General features: G+C 54.9%; 3 protein-coding genes across 3 annotated transcripts; 2 read left to right on the top strand and 1 right to left on the bottom strand.

Moving 5' to 3' along the window:
* Positions 1-189: 189 nt before the first annotated feature.
* RHO25_008163 (uncharacterized protein) lies at positions 190-619 on the top strand (the record flags this gene model as incomplete). The annotated part of the gene is made up of 2 exons (XM_023600307.2): positions 190-279; positions 341-619. The coding sequence occupies 2 exons, from the start codon at positions 190-192 to the stop codon at positions 617-619; spliced, it is 369 nt and encodes a 122-aa protein (XP_023448647.1).
* Positions 620-9193: 8574 nt separating this feature from the next.
* Positions 9194-9639, bottom strand: RHO25_008164 (uncharacterized protein; the record flags this gene model as incomplete). Its single annotated transcript, XM_065603036.1, has 2 exons — positions 9194-9523; positions 9568-9639. 2 exons carry the CDS (start codon positions 9637-9639, stop codon positions 9194-9196), a joined length of 402 nt encoding a protein of 133 aa, XP_065459108.1.
* Positions 9640-12202: 2563 nt separating this feature from the next.
* On the top strand, positions 12203-14917 carry RHO25_008165 (uncharacterized protein; the record flags this gene model as incomplete). Its single annotated transcript, XM_023600308.2, has 1 exon — positions 12203-14917. The coding sequence occupies one exon, from the start codon at positions 12203-12205 to the stop codon at positions 14915-14917; it is 2715 nt and encodes a 904-aa protein (XP_023449561.1).
* Positions 14918-15143: the final 226 nt, after the last annotated feature.

The following is a 15143-nucleotide window of genomic DNA, read 5'->3' on the forward strand; positions in this document are numbered from 1 at the left end:
ATGGCAAGAGTGTGCCAGAGAACGGCAAGGACACTTTGGCCAAGTGCCAAAAGTTCACGGGTCCTTGCTGCCATTCAATCTCCACCTATGCATTTCCGGCCGAACATGCTTCTTGCCATCGATTAGCATCGTGATTCCTCATCTCCACGGTAATTTTGCAGCTATCACAGCATAGCATAGCATAGCATCATGGAGACCAGCCCAGCAGAGTACCAGCGCGACGACTTTCTCGCCGGCATTCCCCCGCCTCCCGAGGACGAGTTCTGTGTCTTCGGCACAGTGCGTGTCTTCATCAGCATGGCGAACTCAAGGACACTGGCCGTGACCTGACGACTCATAGGTCTACGCTCATCCAGAGCATGCAGATGCTCTCGAGGCTGTATACGCAGAGACGACACGTGTTGCAGCTTCAGAGCCTGGAATTCTGTACTATTGCCTGGCCAGAGACCAGGACGACCGCAACGTGTTCCACTTCTTCGAGCGCTACACTGGACGCAAAGCTTTCGAAGAGCACAACAACACGCCGACTGTGAGGAAGCTGCTGGCTGATGGCCTCATCAAAGGCGTAAAAGCAAAGTTCGTCAAAGCTATCCAGCCGGCTGAAAGTGGTTCGACTTGAAAGCTTGTTGAGATCAGGCCTGCAAGTTATACACTTGCCCCCGGGGCGACAGAACTAGATATGCTAGCAAGCAACGATCCAGAGTAACGAAGCAAGACGTGAGACCATGAGCCATTCCACCATATTGATGTAAACACCTCCGGCGTCTCGTCGACTTCTTCATGGTGCTGCGACTTCGCGCGCCCGCAGATCCTTCCACACTAAACCATTAAAATTCGCATGAGTCAACAGGTGTCTGCACAATCCTTCGGGCATTCATCTGCTGGACTGTGCTGGACTCCTAGGCGCGGCACTGATCGTGGTCAAGCTATATATCCCGGTCTGCTTGAAAGTCGGCATCGCATACGCTCTCGAGGCTGGAGTTGAGCGAGGTCTCGTCTTGGACCATCTGCTTGTCATTTTCTTTGCAAGATGGTACCTTTCATCCGAGCAATCGCCTCACGAGTACACTGGGTTGGACGCAGCGCAGCTGTTTTGCAGAGAAGAATGGGGCTTAGCCGGGAGTGAAGAATGAGCACGAAGTCGCATCACGCTATTGAGTGCTCAAAAACTTGGAACCGGAAGACCCAGCGATTCCAGCACTCGGTATCGTCTTTACGCCTTGGAATTGTCATCTGTCTTTGCATCAGAGAGTTCTCCGGCAAGCGCTGAGCAGCGATCACAGCAGGCTGGTCTGCAAAGAGAAGCCAATGTTGTGTGCGATCTCGCTACCCAGATCATATGAGGAATGGCTGCAGGATCGAAATGGGCATTGCGGATAGCCAATCGACAACCAAGAGGAAGAACCTAGCATGGCGCAGCTGTCTCATCTTTCATGTGTGGCATTGCAGCGTGATTGCGACACCATCAAACCCGCTGCTTTCTTGTAACTCTGGTCAGACTGTGGGCCTTGGGCGTCGAATGACAAAAGCGCGGCCGCTCGGCGCGAAGCCAAAGCGCCCAAGGAGTCGGCCATCAAACGTACGATAGCTGAGGCTCGTTCATTGTGAGCTTCAGCAGTATGTACTGGCTCTTTCCACGCCCACCACTGAATGCTTTGTGCCCTGTGTCTGACTCTTTATACGGCCTGAGCCTGTTCTGGCGCTGTTTACTGCAAGCCGCGCGCATTCCTGGGCTGTCCTGGTCGTTGTGCTTCAAGCAAACTCGTTCCTTCGGGAGTCTTCGAGGGTTCGAGGGCGGCTTGCGGTCGCTATTCGTCGTCTCAGTCGTTGCGTGCACCCTTATCGATCTCGGTCTGGCGATTTGTCGTTTACGGTGTCACTGCCGTTGCATTGTTGGCGAGCCGGACGCGTTCGGGCGCAACCTCTTGTTGCAGTCGTATGTCGACCACGACCGACACAAGCAACGGTGTGGCCAAATCTGGTGCCCCGAGAGCTCTTGCTCACGGGCGAGGAGGGCTCCGTCGATTTGAGAGTCGTCATCGCACCAGGAGTCCACATTCTTCTTCTCCCCGTCACCCTGGTCGAGAAGCTGGCATCTGCCTCAATCTCGCGATTCGAGCTTGATGATGATGAGCGTGTTGCGGAGCTGCTGCGTGCGTTGGTTGCTGTGAAGCGCTTCGTTCTGGGGAAGAAATGGCTACAATGGCTATCGGACTCCGTCCCGTTCCTGCATCGCTGCAGTACCTGGCCTGCCATGATCCCTGGATTCCGGCACCCGATAGAGTGTGTCAAGTCGTCGCCGCCGTTTGATCGTCGCTCTACGTTGTTCTATGACGAAGATGCGGGAGAGATCGATTGAAGGACTCGCGGGCAGGGTCACTGCAAACGTATGCTCACCGTTGGGTCGCCTGTTCCGCCTCACTCTAGTAGCGTCTATTTGTTGTCTCCGGACTGTGCAACTTAATGGAGCATCAGACGGCCTGAAGTCATCAGCGGGCTGGTGGTTGTCACTGCCGATGTCGTTGTTGATCGCTGGTCCTGCTGGAGGCGGTGATAATCATGCAGCGCCGAGCAGTGACATGAAAATTATGTTCGCCCGGCGCAAAACTATCATCAATGGTTGCCTCCGTTCGTCACAGCACCTGCACGTCACATTGCTGGAGTCACTCGCGGTCAAAAGCCTTGGCGTTCTATCAACATCGGATACGATTGCATGGACGACCAGCAAAATGTTTCTCAGCACCACAAACACTTCCTGTAGCTGGGCGTAAGGCAGACGCTGAAGCTCTTTGCCCTCAAAGGTGTTTTTAAGGCGTCTCTGCGCGATGTTGTGACGGCGTAGAAGCGAGTAGGCACTTCATGAAGCAAAAATACAAGCTAATGTCGGCGACAAACACCATCTGAGCAAGAATCGAACCTTGCACCACACAACAAAACAGCAAAAAAGTGATTTATCTGACGGATCAGATATTGCTCAGCAGACTCAGCATGCTGGCATGTCTTTTCGATGTTAGCATGTTCCGTAACTGGGGTGTCTTGCAATTCAGACGCGCCGGAATGAATTGCTCAACCCCGACCAACCAGATAGGATGGGCAGTCCTATCTGATTGGTGATAGAAGTCCAACTTTCATCCCTTATAATGCCTAAAATGAGCAGGGCCGAGATTCGGGAGATGGCAATGAGCGGCAAGTTCGTATGTGTGCTCACAGTGAGCTCGGGATAGATCTCTACAGCACGGCGAACATCTGCGCCCCTTGATGGCACCACCATGCACATTATGAGCAAGCACGCACAGCAGAAGCAATCACACGCTGGCCAGAATCACCGTAACATCTATCCAAATCTCTGTTGTAAGACTTCTGGGCAGTGCATTTGAGCATGAAGCTTGCCGCGCGAAGGATGTCCATACCGCGACGGAGAGCTCGCAAGACTGATAGAGATACAACAGAGCTTGGGGATCACTGAGCATCAGAGTCCGTCAACTCCTCGTCTTTTCCTTGCCATTTACCGCCGTCAACACAACTGGTGCGCCTGACGAAGCCCCCAGAACAAGCGAAAAAGACGCGCGCACACGAATCGCCTCTTGACGGCGCAGAGACGACCCACAACCTTCTCCACTAGAAACGCAACCGATCCAAAGCCCTCCTCACCCGTTCCAGATAGCTCTACTTCACGGCATCGTTCAGCGGCCCCGAAAGAACAACCAGCCGCCGCGATACGAACGCCTCGATCCGTGGGTCACAGCTGCAAAAGAACAACATGGCACCCCGAGCGCTCACAGTTCTGGAAAAGTTGATGGCAATCGCATGCTACAAGGTTGGTATCGAAGCCAACAAGAAGATATGGCGCCCGCGCTCTCCGACAAGACCGGCGCCGCCGCGCGCTCAGTCATGACGATCGAAACATGTTACGCCTGCGCAAGGAGGCAGAAGGACAGGGGCGACGAAAGACATGAATAATGGCTCAACATTAAGGGGGACATCACATGCGTAGGAATCGGTGCAGGCATATGGATTCCATACGAATTCGGTCACGAACGGCGCGCAGGATACGGAAACATGATTGCAGCAACGCACCTGATAGGCAGAGTCACTAGCTGGACTGGGGGTGCTGTCTGTCCTGTTCTGCGTCGAGCACACAGACGAGACCAATCTGAATGGCAGCCGATAGCACGGGCTGATACGGGCAGCTTCATGTGCAGAGACTTGAGCAATACCACCGTATATGGCAGAAGAATGTTTGGTCACCAAACGGGGCCATTGGAAGTTTAGCAGTTGAGCAGACCTCGGATACGGTTCAGAAAGACTATTCCAGCAAATTTGGAGAGGCAGTAATGCAATTGTGCACGGAAGGTCACACCGCTACCCATACCAATAAACTAGCCAACATGTCCGCGACCTGGACAACGTATCCTTCAATGTCTTCACCTGCTGAGTGGAAGCCATGTTGTCCTTGATTTTGTGCCATCCGTCCCCTTTGCGGCCGCAGAAGCCTCCACTCTTCTTCACGTCTATGCCAGCGTGTTTCCATCCACTGCAATATCCTTTTCCTGTGCCGCTCGATGCCAATCGTCTCCCAGTCTTCAGCAGTAGGTGCGCCAACCAACCCTTCAGGTTCAGGAAAGTGCTTTGCAGCGGACTATGCTTGAAGTGCGTCGAAACGTGGTGGGCAAAGATCTCGCCCAGCGGACGGGCATCACCGGCAATCAAATCGCTACGACGACCGACTAGCGTCGATAGCATTTGTGGCAGCGTCGGCAGCATTCGGGGTAGCGTCGGCGGAGGCGGCGAAGTTGCTGGTCGGCATGGGTGCAGGACTTGATTCCTTACTGTTACTTGCTTCTCGGCGTATCAGTGAACGAGCACCATGTCCTTCCTGACCTTGCTGCGTCTCACAAGCAGCGACCGAGAAATCTGGTGGTGATGAGCATTGTTGTCTCGCTAGTGAGAAGCAATATCAGCAAACATGCATGAAGGAAGCAGATGGAAAATTGCGTATCATCCGGTACCGTACCGAACACGTCAGTTCGCTGTCTTTGCGTGACGCGGCATGGGCCATGTGAATGCACAAGGGAGAGGACGAAGACGGCACAAGCTCAAGCTGAATCGGGCAATCGCTCTCGGGGCATACACACGCGGGATCCGCGGTCAGTCAGGCACAGGCGCGTCTACGGCTCAGCAAAGGGAGAGCACGATGTTGAGGGACACACATGTAAACAAGAAGCGACGATGAAATTACAGATGAGTACAGAAGTTGTAGACGTGTGAAGGCCTCCAGGTCACTGTTTGCAATCAACAGCGCAGCTGATGGCCCTCCTCTTTCTCTCGATCATGACCCGCCAGGCCACATCGTCGGCTTTGAAAAACTGTAGGTCTCCGCCAGGGGCCCCACCTTTACCATGCGATCGCCTGCAGCGACGTCTAGGTAGATAGGCTGTGGGACCCCCGCCGGTGTCACGAGGTCGGTCACTGCCGGTGTCGAACCTCCAGCTGGCCGGTGAAACGACAGTCTTGGCTGGTCCTTCGTGCCCGTGAGAGCCTGGACGAAGGTCTCGACAGCGACCAGGACAGTGCTGTTGACCGGGTTGGAGATGATAAGGTGCTTGCCATCACCATGCCCGACTGATGCTCTGTGAGTGAGGCAAGTTAGCGAAACGACGCGAAGTTGGCGGCAGCGAAGGAAGGAAGCGACAGCGAAGGGGAAGTGAGTACTCACAATAACATCAACAGCCAGGTGCCGTCACTGCTCTTGTTCTTGTCGAAGCGCCCAAGGCATGACGATCTCGGCGCGCTTTGGCTGGAAGTGCCTGCGGGTGGAGGAAAGGAAAGAGAAAAGTTGAGCGAGAGGAGGGGGATTTTATAGGCACCTGCGCTAGTGCGACCAAGCCTGAGATCAATGCCGTTCGGCCAATGAAAAATTTGGCTGCATTGATGCGATTCTGGTGCCACAGCTTGCCGAGTGCCGGTAGCACAGTCAGCGTGCCCTGAGCGGACTGTCGGGGCCAGCAACATCAGTCGGCTTTGGGGAAACGACGTCCTTGCACGATGCTCGCCGTTGCGCGATGTCCTATCTTGTCTGAGCTGATCTACTAGCCGGGAGCCACTGCAGGACTTCAATGAGCTTGCGTCAGTGATCATGAGTAGTGTTCCAGGAGTGATTCGTGTGGGTCTGTGGTTTACGCTGCCTATAGTATTTCCACTGAGCTCTTCCCTCGAGAACAAACGCACTGCTCCGGTGGCATCTGTCTCCTGGACCGCTTTGGCATATAAAGCAGGGCTCAGCAGGCCTTCAATGTTGAACCATGAACATGCATCGTCAATCTTGCGTGCAATTCTGCGATTTTGCTCTCTCGACCCGGGCCTGCGGTCTCTGTGAGAGAGTCATATACATGTGTGATCGCAAGGGGCTGAGCACTACTATGTTCCACGATATCTCAATCTAGTCGAGCCATACACGGAAACTATTGGACAAAACGGAGCAGCTTTCAAGGACGTATTACAACAACATTTTGCTCCAAGCTTTTCACAGATTGGCGGTCCAGTTCTCTCTTGTCTTAGCTAGAATGTGACATGAGGTATTTGAAAGTCTCTGTCCAGGTAAACCTCAAGATGTGAAATTTGTCAAATCACTACACTTTCCGTCAATGCCTTTGGAGTCTGCCCAAGGCCTTCGGAAATGGGGTGATCTCTTGTATATCCAGCTTACATACTGCTAGAGATCTGGCTGACCACGCTTTAAATTGTTCAGTACAGTCCTGTTGTGAAATGCTGCCACAACAGCGCCTGGTAGCTATTGAACTTGCAGAAGCCACCATTTCCAAATTTCCTCCTCAGATGGACCTTTGCCAGACCGATCGCCAATCTGCGCGATATTCGGAGCAGTCCAGCGAGCTTTGATGAGTAGATCGAAGTGTCAGTCGTGATGTAGTTCCTCGCTCGGCCCATGTAGTGAGGCAAAAGAGCACAAGAAAACTGAGGACTGAGGACTGAGGTGTGGTTGCGGCAAAGCCAAGACCCATGGCGGCCACAACCGCATGCTTTGTCTTGACTTCACTCGCCTGTGGCCTCACCCAGCCCTGCGACGAGCTCACCACCGCCCCGACGCTCCCTTCACGTTGCAGACATGCTGGAGAAGGTCTCCTCCTCGCCCTTATCCTCCGCCGCGTTAGCATTTGGCCATGATCCGATCAAGTTCCACCGCCAGCACCCACCGACCCAGCCTGGGCCAGCCATAGCTCCGCCAGCCTTCCACCACCACCGACACGTCTAGCATGCCGCGACTACGCTGCCAGCATGGTAAGCATCGCCATTACACGGTCTCGGTCCTGCGTGATCCGCTTGTGCGCCATTCTGTCGACGGGTGGCGGGGAGTCGGCAATGGAGCGCACCCTCCGACCTCGTGTCATGAGGATGTGCGAGAAGGCCTAAAGCTGCACAGCACCCCGGTCGTCTGCGCATATCGGTATAGATGTGAGTTTTCCAGAGTTGCATCGTTGCAGGCGATAAGAGAGGGCTCTGAGGATGCCGCAGTTCGGGCAGGCGGCGGCATTTCCTACACAAGCATGGCTTATTACCGGCTCCTTCGCCTTCGCCTTACGAGACGGTAGTGGTCAAGCAACTCTGTAATGCAAGCTGCAAGAGGTTTGCCTCTGTGCTGTTCCCGTCGTGGTCCCAAAATCTCTGGTAGAAACGTACCAGTCGACAATCCCTCCGAGGCCGGGCTGCGGGTAACAACATGGCAAGGCCAGGGCGATGAACAGTAAACGTCAAGGTACCGCCGATCCGCCTTTCCAGCGACAATGCACTTCCGAGCCAAGTACCAGCGCCATGCTCGGTCTGGACAGCAAAGGCGGGGACATGGCAGATCCGGAAGCCAGTATCCTTGTGTACAGGATCACTCGACAGGGGAAAGCGAGCAGGATGGTATACCGGCGGCTTGCTCAGGCATCTTGCTCCCCATACACTCTGCTTCTGTCAGCGTATGGCTACCTCCTCATCAAGCTCTTCTCTCTTCGCACACAGCCGCTTCGGAAGCGATGCCAGCAGAAGCTGAAGACTAAGAGTATCGCTCTCCGTTCTGGATTGTCATTTTGACATCCTGCCGCTGCTGAAGCGATGCCACCTCAACCTGATGATAGGACGAGGATCGTCCCTTTGTCTTCTTGTTATACTCACAGCACGAGCTGAAGTAGGAAGGCTGGCCTTGAGCCTCTGCTATGCATTCATGCCGCGCCAGCCGCGATGCCAGCGTCGTGCTGAAGATCTACTGCTGCGTAAGCTCGTCCTTCTCTTTTTCGATTCACACAAGGTCCGAACTCGCGCGTTGCTGCAGGTCGCAATGAAGCTGGATCTTGCTGTTCATGGCGTTGACGTATGATCCGCCCGTGGTTTCCGTTTGCTTTTCTTCTCATTTCATTGTGCGACACGACTTGGACAGCAGGTATCGTTTGTGTTCTAGAGGTCGCAAGCCTTTACGGGGAGTGTTAATCTTGCTTGAAGTGATCTTCTATAAAATCGAGCGAGGAAAAGAAAAAGGGGGGAATGCAGAGAACATAGGGTTTGCTGAGCAAAGAAAGGTAAGTACAAACCCGCAATTTTGGCAGGACAATGCTGATATCATCATGAGAAGGGGTCAAAGGTCAGGTCTTGATCGGTGCATATGTAGCTTGCTGGCCTGCATGCGGTGTACCAATGTCAATCCCAGAATCCTCGACGGTCCTCCATGGCGCTGTCAACCCCACTATTGCTCAAAGGTCGATGGAGAAGACGGGTCATGGTCCGGCGAGCCAGCTGATCTGGTACCTAGTCGTGAGAACGGTTCATGCAGTAAGATGGCAGATTCTGGTGCAGAAGAAGGGTGCCCTGCTTGATGAAGCTCCGACAAGACCGACAATGCAGAGCGGCGATCTTCCTTGGGTAATCGGCTGTGGTGATGGCTGGTGACGGTCCGTTCAGAAAGGTCTGGAAATTCTTGGTCGCACAGCATTGGCTGTTACTGAGGATTGGGTCGTATAGGCAGTCGAGGCGAGGAGTCTTCTCCTTTTATGGGCTTGAGTTGGGAGTCCACGGCAATCGCGGGAACAGCCCAGACGCTGGTACCGGAGCGACTGCTGACAATGCTGGTCACTTCCCAACTTCGGAGCCTGGTAGACTGAGCTGGGGCGAGAATGAGAATGCTGCTTTCCATGGCTGTTTACAATCGCTGCTCGTGGGCATGATGGAGAACATGACTAGCTTGCCCGAGTTGAGAAGCAATTCGCTTGTCGACTTGCAGCGACGACGACTTCGCCCGCAGCCGTTGGTGGACGGTGTTCTTCTGGTGGTGGGTCTCGTCACTCAGCGCCGTCACCCAACACCCTTGAGATGACCTCCGATCGACGCCAGAACGTTCGCCAGCGATATGAGGGCTGAGGTGTCGGCTGTCGGTGGTGAGGCCAGCACCAGCGTCCTCGCCTACTTGCACAGGGTGGTAACCACCCTTGCAGTAGTCTTCGGAATCCCCGTCCAGCGCCAGTGTCCCTGCCTACTTGCACAGGGTGGTAGCCACCCTTGCAGTAGTCTTCGGACTCCTCGTCCAGCAGCGCCCTCAACAAGCTCCATCTCTTCCTTGACGAAAACCTCGTCCAGGGATCCATCCATGGTTGCACTGTTTGTGGGCGCGGCGACCGAGGCGTGCGATGCCCTACTCGGGCGGCGAAGGGTTCTGTTGAAGCTGTGGGCTCTGCGCTGGCATTAGCAAGTGCTGCATGTTGTAGTGGGCGTACAGACCACTGACGAGTCGGGCGTCTCTTCCGCTGATCGAGGCAGCCAATGGCCCTGGAGGCACATACGATCGTCCTTGGTCTAGCCGTCTGCCAGCCGGCCAGCCAGCTTGTGCGTTGTGTGACCGTGATCTCATGGTGGATCGGTGTTGTGGGTGTGGGACAGGTGAGAAAGGCGGCACGTCTGGAGATGGAAGAGCAGAGGAGGAGGAAGCAGAAGAAGGTTGAATGACGACCTAGCAACGGCAGACGGGCTTGCCCCAAAGCAGGGCGCAGAACGCGTCCAGCTGCGGCAGGTCATGTCCGGCAGTCTCTGTCTCGTGTCCAGTGGCTCTCGTCTCCCATGAGACTGCTCTTGCTGTTGCTGGGCAGTCGATGGCAAGGCTTTGATGGTGTTGGGAAAGGGACAAATCGAAGAAGTGCAAGAGAGTTCCTCGATGGTCCCATTGCTGGGGCACACGAGAAAGAGCTAGCACCAGTTGCGAGGATGTCAAGCGGAGCGAAAGGGCAGCTGCTGGCTTGCAAACAGATCCGCAGGAATCGACTTCAGTTGCTTTGTCCAGATCACGTTTCGATGCATCAACACCAACTCAAGCATTGTCACACCATCCGGATGGATGCTACCAAGAACGATCTCACTGCTATTTAGAATATGATACACTGCTTTCCAGCAAGAAGATCACCAGCCAGCACTCGCCGGTGCTGCACATAGCTGATGACAAGAAAGCAGGTCTTGCAGCGCGACACTGACGGCTCGATAGACATGGCAAAAGGACAAGCGCCTATCGAATGCTCGTCAACCCCTTGACCTTTCACGGTAGCATTCGTTGGCCAAACACACAAAGCCGCACCAGCACTCGCCCTCTCCATTTCCACACCTCACCAACGAATCGAATCGGCGTGGCTTCTCAAACGTGCGAGTCGACTCTTGCCCGACGAAGTTCCTTGATAAGTTCAGAACTCTGGGCGGGTTTGGAGAATACGATGCAGTATCAGTTGATGGCCTCAGAGATATGTGGATGGACGAGATGAGAGGCGTCGGACACCCCATAGCCTGCACAACGCTTCGACAAGGCTGCTGTTGCACACCCACGGTCTTAGGCGATGACCGCTCATGATGAGCTCGCGTTACTTCCGACACTTCACTGCGTCCGCTCCAGCATCACGTATCGACGAATGTTTGCTTAGTGGTCGACACAATATTGGCCGGTGCAAGCCTCATCAACAGGGAAGAAGGAATATACTACTGGACTTCACGAACAGCGACCTCGTTCCCACATTCGCGAAGCCGGTCGATGCTCGTGAGCCGAAGCTCCAATTGTTCACTGACTTCCACTGCCATCGATGATCCGGGAAATCGTTTGCGTCGTGATACTTGCATCGATGAGCAGAATCTCAAATTGTACATCAGGTTACACTTTGGTCGAGGCAACGAGGCAGGATCGATGCAATGGCCGCACTGTTGCATTGATACAAGAGCGTTCAGCAGCTAGGAGCACAGCAGACAGGAGCAAAAGCAAGGGGCAGCGCCCCGAGGCATTGAGACATACGCAGAAGCCGGCCAGTTGCGGACAGTAGGATGGAGACTCACGAAAACGACAATCGAGGTTGACCTCTCGCCGCGACTGCGACGATGCGACTATCTCGCTTCGCAACGCAGCGTGCCTTGAACACATCGCGTACGTGACAGACACGAAGAGAGAGGAAGTGCTCAGGTTTACAGACCCAGCATACCGTGTCGGTCGTGGTTTCCGTTTTGCTCTTCGGCGGGAGGCAGGCTAGTATGACCTGTAAGGTAGTCGTTGATACTGGCATTGAGAATCGAGGCTACTTGGCTCCAGACGTGTGACCTCAGTATGCACAGGCATGTGAGCCCACGAATATTGCTATGCTATTTGGATCTTGCTATCTCGTAGGAACAATAATTGAGCAAAGGCCCTTGTCACTTTCAGCTTCAAGCATGATGACACGATTCTCCTGTGACATCCGATCAAACGAAGCTGTGGCAGATGCCTACTTGTGCTGTACCTAGGAGGTAGTGACTGTTTTTGCACACAGAAGCCTTCCGCATGTGAAGGGTGACACTGACGCCAGACCACTTGGGGTTTCTCGATGAATCGAGACTGCTGCATGGCCTTCTGGTCTATGCTGAAACATGCATTGTTATGCTTGCAAGCGCTTTCGCCCGTACTCGATGCGTGCGCTAGGTGTGCCGGCTAGCCGGGTGAGGTACTTTGGGGTGATGTGCTGGAGTATGCAGACCATGCTAGCCAGGAATGGATGGAGGGAGGGGAAAGGTGCAAGGGTCCGGCCCGAGGTGAATGGTCTGCAGTCACGTGAAGTGGAGTTTTGAAAAACGCGGAATTCGCTCTTTACACTGGCCGACGACCACGGTGCCAAATACTCAACACCGACCGACTCGAGAGCGTCGGGAGCGAGCCATGGCGTCGACACCACAACAGCAGATCGATCCTGCACTGTCGGGTCCCTCCACCAACTCGCCGTCCAACGTTGCACCACCGCCTCCGCTGCGATACGAACACCCTCCACCACCGCTTCCGCCGCAGCCATTCGCGCAACATCCGCCCAATTCCAACGTCGGCCAGTATCCAGCGCCGAACACGTCGAACCCGTACTACAGCAGCTATCCCCCGCCGCAGCCTCCGACGCCGCACCAAGCGAGCACCGCCGCCCCCAGCGTCGCCAGCGCGAGCAATCAGGCGAGTCCCCAGGCCGCGACGCCGCAGTATCAGCAACTCGTGCAGGACAGCATCGACAACAGCCAGCTCGACGACCCCAACGATGCCGCGCACCCAGACGATCCGAAGCGCCCGCGCGCCTGTGAGGCGTGTCGCGGGCTGAAGGTGCGATGCGATCAGGACCCCAATCACCCCGAGCTGCCATGTCGAAGATGCGCCAAGGCAGGCCGACAATGCATCATCACCGCGCCCAGTCGCAAGCGGCAGAAGAAGGCGGACAGCCGCGTGGCGGAGCTGGAGAAGAAGTTGGACCATCTGACTGCAGTCCTGCAGCAGCAACAGCAGGGCGGCGCGGCTCCGTATAGTCCGCAATATGGGCACGCTCCTACGGCCGACATGCAAGGACGAGCTTATGCCCAGGCTGCGCAGCAACTCCAGCAGTATGGTCAGCCGCCAGAGCAGCCGCACGATCAGTCACCGATGCAGCCACCGGCCAAACGTAGACGGACGGACGACAATGCTATGCAGTCTTCCCACTTGCAAGCTCCAGCTTCGTCTGCAGAATTCGATGTACGGAGCCATAGCGAGCAGGACCTGTCGAATCGGCTGCGAGAGCACAATCGCACCTTCGATGCGGCCGCGGAAGCTACCATGCCACCGTCGCACAACAGTCCGTCCCGAGAGTTCCTGAACAAGATCGATAGTCTCGTCAGTCCGCCTCTGGGTGTTCAAATCTTCAATCGCTACGTGGAAAAGCTCACTCCGCACATGCCCGCAGTCGTATTCCCTCCAGGAACACAAGCAGAGCAGATCTGGAAGGAGAAGCCCATCTTGTACGCGGCAATATTGTCTGCAGCTTCGTATGGTATCTTGCATCCAGAAGCGTCCAATGAGCTCGCTCACGAAGCGATCAAGGAAATCGCCAACCTTGTCGTTGTCAATGGCGCCAAATCAATCGAGCTCATTCAGGCAGTGCAGGTTCTTGCGCTGTGGTATAAGCCTCCGGAGCATACGCAGTCTACCAACTTCTACCAGATCATCCACATGGCGGCTATAATGTGCATCGACCTGGGTCTGTGTCGACGCCACACTCCGATGAAGTCCAGACGAGGCCCAGGTGGTCCTCTACCTGAGTACACTCCTGGGCCACCTGCCTACCACTCCGTTCCGACGGACAGCCTCGAAGCTAGAAGAGCATACCTGGGCTGTTACTACCTCTGCGCGAGTGCCGCAATGGTGCTGCGTCGGCCCACGCTCGTGCACTGGACGAGGTACATGGAAGAATGTGTTGAAATTTTGGAGACGAGCCCAGAAGCACTGCCGTCGGACAAGCTGTTCTGTGAGCACATCAAAATCCAGCACATTTGCGAGAACGTCAGCGTACAGTTCTTAATGGACGACAACGGCGCCAGCGTAAGCATAACCGATCCCAAGGTTTCGTACGCGTTGAATGTCATGGAGAACGAGATCAAGGACTGGAGCTCGAAGATCCCGCCGGAGCTGAAGAGCCACCCGCACTTGAAGCTTTTTGAGCACGTTGCAAACCTCTACCTCCACGAGATCGCCCTCCATTTCAATCATAATGTGGAGGACTTTCGCATGCCTTTCACAGAAGAGTCGCTCAAGTCTGTCAACAGCACGTCTGAGAAGCTATCGCAGAACCAGATCTCGGCGCTCGAGGCGTGCCGTCATTCTGCTCACGGCATACTTGATTGTATGTTGGCGTTTGATGCGGAGACCGTCAAGACCATGCCAACGCTCATCTTTTTCGTGCGCACCACCTACGCAATAGTGATCCTGATCAAGATGCACGTTGCTGTCACGACACCCGGAAGCGAAATCGCGAAAGTAATGACAGCGGAGGACATCGACGTCGACCGTCGACTTGATGGCATTATCAGCATATACACCAATGTCTCCACTGAGCAAGATTTTCAACCTCATCCCAAGGTTGTCTTGATCCTCAATGTGCTGCGAGAGTGGTTCACGAAGCACAAGGAGAACGTTGCCGCGCAGGCTCGAGGCGAGGCACCTCCAAACCCGATGCAGCAGCAGCTGGGCAATCACAACGGGCAGACTCCACTGCATCTCCTTGCACAGACTGCGTCCGATGTCAAGCAGGAGCAGACGAGTCAACAACCACCGAATAATGGCTGGCCCGTGAACGCGCCATATCCTAGCGATTACTCGGGCCAGTCGCAAGCTCAGTATCCCGTCCAGCAGCAGAATGCGGGCAATGGCTATCCTGCCGGTAGCATGGCATCTTATGGAGCAGGCAATGGCAGCTCAGATTTTGATCCAGGAAATCCTTGGCTCTGGGGCTCGAATTTTCAACAGGCGATGGATTTGAGTCTTGCAGATATGACGGGGGTTACCGGTGGTGGTATGGATGGGCTGTTCTTCGGGACTGGTCTGGCGCCATTTGACATGGTTGGTGAGGCAGCGCAGATGCAGTAGAGACGAGACGTAGTGGGAGTGCACTACAGATCGAATGAAGGCATGCGCTGAATGAGTCGCGTGGTGTGATGAATTTCGATGCGAAATGACGGCGCAAACGTAGACTGTCACGTCTCGAGCGTTCACGTTCTTCGCGTTGCTCGGTACTAGAGAATAGACAGACATTGATAACACGGCAGCTCGCATCATGCCAAATACAAGGCAGCGCGCAGAGCCATTTCGACTC

This window comes from Cercospora beticola, chromosome 5, assembly GCF_033473495.1.
Source record: "Cercospora beticola chromosome 5, complete sequence".
In the NCBI taxonomy this organism is placed as follows: Eukaryota; Fungi; Ascomycota; class Dothideomycetes; order Mycosphaerellales; family Mycosphaerellaceae; genus Cercospora; species Cercospora beticola.